This window comes from Hipposideros armiger, unplaced genomic scaffold, assembly GCF_001890085.2.
Source record: "Hipposideros armiger isolate ML-2016 unplaced genomic scaffold, ASM189008v1 scaffold_1069, whole genome shotgun sequence".
NCBI classification, from domain to species: Eukaryota; Metazoa; Chordata; class Mammalia; order Chiroptera; family Hipposideridae; genus Hipposideros; species Hipposideros armiger.
Window position 1 is genome coordinate 25,269 of NW_017732419.1, and position 8,133 is coordinate 33,401.

The 8,133-nt window shown below is 43.3% G+C and overlaps 1 protein-coding gene across 5 annotated transcripts in view; it reads left to right on the forward strand.

Moving 5' to 3' along the window:
- The first annotated feature begins 1,066 nt into the window (after nt 1–1,066).
- ESRP1 (epithelial splicing regulatory protein 1) overlaps nt 1,067–8,133 on the forward strand; it is a 64,776-nt gene continuing 57,709 nt past the window's right edge. For 2 of the 5 annotated variants that reach the window (XM_019632025.1, XM_019632026.1), the window contains exons 1-4: nt 1,227–1,546; nt 2,076–2,204; nt 3,434–3,547; nt 6,239–6,353. In XM_019632025.1, coding sequence (XP_019487570.1) covers nt 1,415–1,546; nt 2,076–2,204; nt 3,434–3,547; nt 6,239–6,353 — 490 coding nt within the window. In that variant the 5' untranslated portion in view covers nt 1,227–1,414. Of the gene's footprint in view, nt 1,547–2,075; nt 2,205–3,433; nt 3,548–6,238; nt 6,354–8,133 lie in introns of all 5 variants that reach the window. The other 3 variants (XM_019632027.1, XM_019632023.1, XM_019632024.1) reach the window with 3 other exon arrangements.

Here is an 8,133-nt window from a genome sequence, read left to right on the forward strand (position 1 = left end):
AGCTAGAGTAGGGAGACTGCTTCGGAACTTGGCCACATCGACACAATTAGAGGCAAAGGTATGAGTAGAGGGTGTAGGGTCAGAGGGGCAACTGAGCAAAAGCTGGCTCTGGCCTGATTTACGAAAACATTCTGTGCGCCGGGAAGCCGCATCATATTTAGGGCCCAGAGCAAATCAAAGTAAGTGGACCCCTGCCCTTAAGGAGGTTCCAGTCTCGAACAGGCAGCCAGGACCAAATAAGACGCAGCAATTAAGGAAGTAGTTGAGAGAAAAGGGAGAGGGATCCAAGCGTCTTAATTTCCTCCCGGGGTACCTCCTCCTGCTTTGCGCGAGACAACTGCTTTGAGCGTTGTGGCTGAATGTCCAGCCCCGGGAGCCTGGCTCTGCCGCGCGCGAGGGTTTCACGCCTGAAGCTGGGCAGTGCCTCTGGGTTTGGAGGAGTGTGCGCCCGGGTTCCGGCCCGAAGGGGACAGCCTGCAGAACCTGCTGTTTGCACTTACAGGTGTGTTGGGATCGGGAGCGGCTTTTCCGGTGCTTGGCAATTGCCCCCGCCACCTCCCGGCTGCCGTTGGCGGTCCCGCCCTCCGCGGTAAGCCCTCTCCCAGGGCCGCGCCCTGGGCAGCTCCGCACCCCGGGCCTCACCTCTAGTCTCCTTTCGCCTCCCCGCGCCAGGCCTTTTCGCTTGACCCTTTAGAACCTCCGAATTCGTTCCCCACAGCCGGCATTTCTCCAAGCACCCCACAACTCTCGATTACCGTCCGAAAGACGTGACCCCGACTCCTCCCCGCACCTTTTACCCCTAACCCTTTTCCCATCTGGCCTCGGCTACCCTCCGGGTGGCAACCGCCTGTTCCCCGCCCTGCGCGTCTCCCCCTCCTCCCTCTCGCCCGCCCCTCTCCATTCATCCAGCCATTGTCTCCCGCCCCCTCCTCCCGTTTCCCCAGGCGGCCTCCTCCCCCACCGCTGCCACGTCGTGGTTTGAAGGAGCCAATGGGCCGGCGCCGCCAGGTGTCTCTTACCTGCACCACGTGGGGGAGGGGAGGAAGGGGCGGGCAGGTAGGGCCACATCCCCAAACAGAAAAGCTTTCAGCCATTGCGCGCGCCTCCCGGGGGTGCAGCCCTGCTCCAGGCTTTTTGCATAGACGCACAGGCAATTAGATACAAAAAGGGAGGTCTCCTGCGCCCTCCTTCCCACCCCTCTTCCTGCCCTGGGTGTGGAACACCGGCCAGGTGTGGGCTTGGGTGGCTGGTTACCGCCTTTTGCACCAGCGGCGGCGAGGAGGTGGAGGAGGAGGGGGGGTGGGCGCTCTTTCTTTTTCTTTTAGGAGAGGTTTTAGCACAGGTTTTCTCGTTCTCACTTAACTCCCTTCCTCACCGCCTCCCGACCCCCCTTTCCCCCTCCCCACCTATCATCATGACGGCGTCTCCGGATTACTTGGTGGTGCTTTTTGGAATCACTGCTGGGGCCACTGGGGCCAAGCTGGGCTCGGATGAGAAGGAGCTGATCCTGCTGTTATGGAAAGTCGTGGATCTGTCCAACAAGAAGGTATTTGTCCACGTTTCTGTCCAAATGATAGGGGTGGGGCAAGAAGTTTGTTGTAGAAATTTGGGGGGGGAGGGTCAGTCAACAAGTGCTCTTGTTTGCCCACTTGTGAGGCGGAACCTGGGGCCTAGGGAATCCAGAGTAAAACCAAACTTGCCGGCCAACCGCCTTGGAGCCATTTCAGCCCTCCAAAATCTGGCTCAGGTGGAAAGACCGGTCGCCTCCAACTCAGGTTCTCAGCCCGTCGGGGGCGCCCTGCGGAACCCGGGAGGAATCCCCTGGGTCTCCTGTGCCAGCTTCCAGGGCCTTTCCGACCTGATCCTGGTGGGGGTGGGGTCGGGGGCTGGGCCGCAGCGACCTTTCGGCTTCCGGAGCCTCTGGCAACCAGTGAGCTTTGATTCTGCTGCCAGACCCCTCCCGAGGCGCGGACCGCCCCAGAGGGGGAGCGAAGGAGTAGGGTGGACGAAAAGAAAAAAAAAAAGCAACCCAAATGAGGGAAGGGTACACTGATTCCTGCTTCTTTCCCCCGGAGGTGGGACAGTTGCACGAAGTACTAGTTCGACCGGATCAATTGGAGCTGACCGAGGATTGTAAAGAACAAACTAAGATCGACACCGAAAGCCTGTCTTCCGCGCCGCAGCTGGACCAAGCTCTCCGACAGGTGACAGCCCTGGGCCGCGCCGCCCACCCCCAGCCGAGCTGCCCAGGCGTCACCTCCGCCGGCCCCCCAGCGGGCCCAGGCCTACCAGGCCCCACGCCTTCGCCCGGCGGTCCCCAGGGCGGGGTGGCGAGACACCCGGCCTCGTGGGTGGAAACCCGGCCTGCAGGCCGGGGTCTGATCTTTTGGGAGGAGGTCGCACTTCCTCTTTGTCTCCCAAACCCCAAGGTCTTGGACCAAAATTCGCTAGTTTTCGAGTTGCTTCCTGAGTCATTCCCCGGGTTAGAGAATCAACTGGGTTTTACCAATGACCTGATGAGCCAAGTTTGAATTCTAACGCCCACATACCCTGGCCCAGACCCCAGGCGCGCCTGTTCTGTTGGGGGGTTTAGGTCCGCGGCTCAGCCCTGGAGCAGAGGGCTCTGAAGTAGAGGGGCCGGCCTCCCTCCGAGTTCTAGAAGCATCCCCTGTTTGGTCTGAGGATCCTGAATTCCCAAATGCTCGGTTCCAGTTCCATTATTACTTCTTTAGTGGCCTTAGTCCTAACGCCGGGGAGGGTTTGCAGGCCGGAACATGCAGGGCTGCTTGTTGGGTCACCGCGCAAGTGTTGGAATCCCCTTGTGGAAACTGGGGTGACCTAAAAACCGGCTGCTTCGGGGTGCTGACGGGTACAGGGTCGAGTTAGGGCGGGGCGCTAAACACCTGTGCACCGGTGAGTGTCCGGCGTCCTCACGGCCCCTGCCTGCCCTAGCACACGAGTTGCGAATTATAGAGGAAAGTGATCATTTCTGAGGTGTGTTTCAGGAAACTTATTACCAGACTTTCCATACCCATTTCCCACATTGCCCAACTGGCATTTTGAGCCTAGAACATTCAACCATAAAAAAAGTAACAGCAGGGAATGATGTAATCCGGAGGTAATCTGATGAAATAAGACCTCTGATTTAAAAGTCTTGACTGGGTTTGTTTTTTTTTTTGCAAAAAAATAGAATGGGATACGGACAGAAGGAAAGAAGAATACATTTACTGAATTCTGTGCATATTGCGGATTGATTGGAAAGCTCTGTCTAAAGGAAGTGGGAACCAAATTTTCCTAATGTTGCCCCATCGCCAGTGTCCCCCTTCACGGCAATTAGCGCATTTTTTTTCTCTGGTTATCACCACCAACTGGGACCACTTTGCAGTTTGTAAATCCTGCATCAATTACATCCTTGTTGTCTTGTTCTTTTCAGTTTAACCAGTCAGTGAGCAATGAACTAAATATTGGTGTAGGAACCTCTTTCTGTCTCTGTACTGATGGGCAGCTTCATGTCAGGCAAATCCTGCATCCTGAGGCTTCCAAGAAGGTAAGAGTGGGCTTCTCGAAAGGCAATTGAACCTTTGGGGTAACTGAAGGGGTTTTTTTTAAGATTTTTTTCCAAGTTTCTTGATTTTAAATAAATGTATATGGGGAGTTACTGTTTCATGAATACAGAATTTCAGTTTGAGAAGATCAAGAAGGGATGGTGGTGATGCTTGTACAAAAAAGTAAAAGTACTTAATGCCAGTAAACTGTACAATTAAATTGTTAAAATGTTAAATATTGTGTTATGTATATTTTACCACAATACAAAATTCATGACACTTTCATAGAGATGTTTGAGATTGCAGTAATTTTATATATACCCTTTGGTGACTTAAAAGTTTTTGTTTATGTCAAGTTTTTGAAATGCTTGGCATTCTCCGTTTTCCACAGCATATTTAGATGAATTTTTAACACTTAAAATAACTACAAGTAGTAGGAGAGAGCTGTATTTTAATACACCATAATATTCCCACCTGTGTGGAAAATGATTTATCCAAGAAAAAAAGGAGCAAAGAAAAAGAAGTTCAATTAAACCTTTTTAATTGTAATTCTAATAATTTTATTTAAAAGTTGTGTACTGCCAAAGTAAGACTTAACCATATAACTAGTGAAACGTTGTTTATAGTATATTGCACTTTGTCTGACTTAAAGTAAATGTTCAAAACCGATTGAATCTTGCATCAAAACAATAGAGTCAGCCCCATGTTTTATCTTTGCCTATCTTCCTGATCTGGAAAAAAGTATAGAGTGAGAAAAATACAGTCTTACTGTACATATAATGTGATTTCTCTCCCTGGGAAGAATGAGGGATTGTGGGAAAATGGAGAGCATAGACAGCTGACTCAGTGTAGCCAATCATTGCTAATATAGTTCATCTGATCAACTTAATTAGTTTGAACTGTAACTTTTTATTGTAATAGGCAGGCACTGAACTTGAAATATATATATTTAGGGAAACTATGCAGCAAGCCTTGCAATGAAAGGTTTAGACTGACAGTTGTCACAAGTGAGTAGTCAGTGCAGATCTTTTTTCTTTTTACTCCGGTAGGAAAAAGGGAATAAGTTAAATGTATAATGATAATTTTAAAAGTTTGAAGGAGAAACTCAAGTTTCTATATCTTGAGTGTTAAGAAAATCACTCCGTTTATAGCAACCTTAGTAATTATTTGATTAAAAGGGGGAAGTATTTTTTGTTAATTAAATACTGGACCAATTGCTATACCCTTGATCCAGAAATAGATATATATGAGGATTTTTTCCCCTCAGACTCATGAGGAGGGATAAAATTTCATCCTTTCCCTATTGGGCTTGTGGAAAACAGCTGTTTTTGTTATGTTAGATGAGATGCTTTGGCTATGGGAAAACCTCCAGAGAAAAATTGACATTTTCCTGAGTCACTTCTATTAGGATTTTGATTAAAAAAAAAAAAGCTAATACAATTAATTTAGTATCATAATGAAAGCCATTCTATTAATTAAGGAAAAGTAGAGACAATGGTAAAACATAAAAGAAAATAACCCTGGCACTCAGAAAACAATATATTAAAGTTTTTTTTTCTAATATCATATTTGGATATAGTCTTTCAGGTTTTTGTAGAAAAGGCTTATTTTTACAAGGAGCATTCACACTACACAGACCTTTTAGCCTACTTTATAATTTAATATAACATCAATATCTTTTGTAGGCACTAAATAAAAGACTCAGTATTTTAATTGGGTACAGCTATTTAAACCAGTCTTTTATTGTTAAACATGCAAATCATTGTCATTATAAATAGCTTTTAAGTGAGCATTTTAAAAGTCTTTATTTCCTTGACTTTCTAATGTACAAATGGGTAGAAATTCCCAATAAGTGAACATAAACTATTTTGAAATTTTAAGAAAAATCTGAAGTCAGTTAAAAAAAAAACAAACATTTGAAAGTTATTCAATGAGGGTTCCCCCCCAGGGGAAAAAAAAAGAATGGTGTAATATTTGCCAAGACAGTTGAGCTTTATAACCATAAGAGTGGTGCTAGTAGCTTAGAACAGCAGGTAACCATTTCTCCTTTGCCTTTGATATTTTTGATATCTTTTTTTTTTCTTAAGGCTAATTTGAGTTTTCAGGTATAGCTAGAATAATGGTCAGGAAAACTAATGTGGTAATATAATTTGGCACAAAAATAGTCCTTTTCAGGTAACCAGGAATTCACTATCTTAACCTGATTTAGTACAGGAAGTATGCATTATTAGAACCTAATATTTAAAACTACTGTTTTATAACTGAAGCCTATGTCTAGGTATATGTTGTAAACATATGCATCTATGTGAGAACTGAGGGCTAAAATTTTGCCTGAAAATGCAGATGGTCTAAAATGATTACAGCTAGAAAAAGTGTAGTTTTATCAAACAAAATATAAAATGCAATAGCCCAAATGTATTAAAGCTTCACAAGTGTTTTGAATGGACTGCATAGTGGAGCATAAACATTGTAATCCATTGCCTTAAAATAAGATGAACTTTTTCCCATGAATCTTGTATATAGGATGTAATATTTTAACAGAAAATAAAATCACTCTTACATTCGACTGTTTGAAAACATTTTTTAAATTGTGGTAAAATATACTTACATTCAATTCTTAGGTTCCTAATTATTAGGGAAACATTGTAAATTAAATTCATCCAGTTAACAGTGTCTATCTTGTCCTTCCTCAGAATGTATTATTGCCTGAATGCTTCTATTCCTTTTTTGATCTGCGAAAAGAATTCAAAAAGTGTTGCCCTGGCTCACCTGATATTGATAAACTGGATGTTGCAGCAATGACAGAGTGTATCCTTTATAAGTGATAACCCAAGAATCATTTCAAAAGATAGCTCCAGAAAAAATGGCAATTCAAGAAACATTAACACATCTTTAACTTTGTCAGGGTATGGATTAAATTGGTCTGTCCAAAATTTGCCGAATGTGCTACGAAGAACTCAGTACAATTATAGGCATCTTTTAAAGTAGTTATAATTTGCTGAATTTGAATAGCGATTTAGTTAGATGGATTTTGGTGAGCTGAACACATCTAGAATAGAATTCAATTGCAGATTATGGGAGTGCTTTGGGGTTTTTTGGTTGTTGAGGAATTGAAGGATATGAAGACTGCTTTCTTTGATGCTGATTCCAAGGCCACTTATTCGTGATTATCTCCATTTTCAGGTTTATTTTGGCTTCTTTTGAATGAATAAGAATTTTTAAAAGTAGTGGATATATGCTCTGTATAAACAGCTGTTCATTGGTCCTCCTTTTAACCTTCCCTGTGATTGTCAAATACATGTAAGAACATGGTGATTATAATAAACCATCTTTTGAGATGATAAAATGGGGTTGCTATTTTACCACAATTTTTTTCAATACCAAGGTAAGTATCTAATGCATTATATATTTAAAAGTAAATTTAATAATCACAAATCTTGTATTCCTGAAGGACCCATCATTCATCCAGTAAATCTTCAAAGTGCCGATTAATAAGCTAACATCAGATGGAATAGGTTGTCATAGAAAGGTTAGGTGACACTCCCAAAGCCACTATGAGAATTGTCATCAAGTCCGATTCAGGTTGCTTTCAGAAACTTGTGGGTTATAGATGTTTATTCTTAAACTTCCTAATTTTTTTCAGGAGCTAAAGCCTGCTTTCTGTTTTATTTCAAAATTTCTTTTCTTGATTGAAAAAGGCTGTTTGCATATTTTTTCTAACTATTGGTAAGCAGGTCAAACCCATTTTGTTTACCTTCTTACTGAAAGCAGTTCACTGGAATTTTGTTTTAGTTGGTTTACCTACTGGTTTAGCTCCAGGGTGAAGTAAGCATATTTTGAGAGAAATGTTATAAGAATTTCATTAGAAGGTTGGGACAGTAGGAAAAAATTCTTACTCTGTTACTCTTTGTTTGTTAATTTGAATGCTGTATTAGTTCTGGCTGCCATAACAAATACCATAAACTGGATAACAACAGAAATTTATTTTCTCTTAGTTCTGGAATCTGGGAACTCCAAGATCAGATGCGCTGGCATGGTCAGTTTTTGGTGAGGGCTCTTCTTGGCTTGTAGACAGCTACCTCCTCACCTTGTTTCACATGGCGGGTGAGGGGAGGAGAAAGAATTGGGGGATGTCTTTCTTTTCCTTTATAAGGCCACAGGCCTAATTTAAGGCACCTGCCTAATTGGCCTCATCCAATCTTAACTGCCTCCTAAATACTCCTCCAGATGCAGTCACATTGAGAGTTAGAGCTTCAACATACAAATTTTTGGGAGGGATACAATTCAGTCCATAACAAATGCTAAACCTTTTGATGCCCTGGTACAAAATAAAGAACCAAAAATTCTAAAAAACAAATCGCTAGATAGTGGAGGGAAACTCTAAATAAGTTACCTTAGTAGGAAAGGCAGTATATTAAGAATTGTTTATCCCTGACTATTCAGTTTCCTCACTTAGCAAAGAAAATCTTTCCCCAGTGATTATAGGTCAGATACTAATAAAAATTTTCATAGCTATAAACAAAAGGTTCTTATATTTAAGTATTTTGGTTTTCTCAATGAGTTGACAGTTCAGGGAAAACTTGATAAA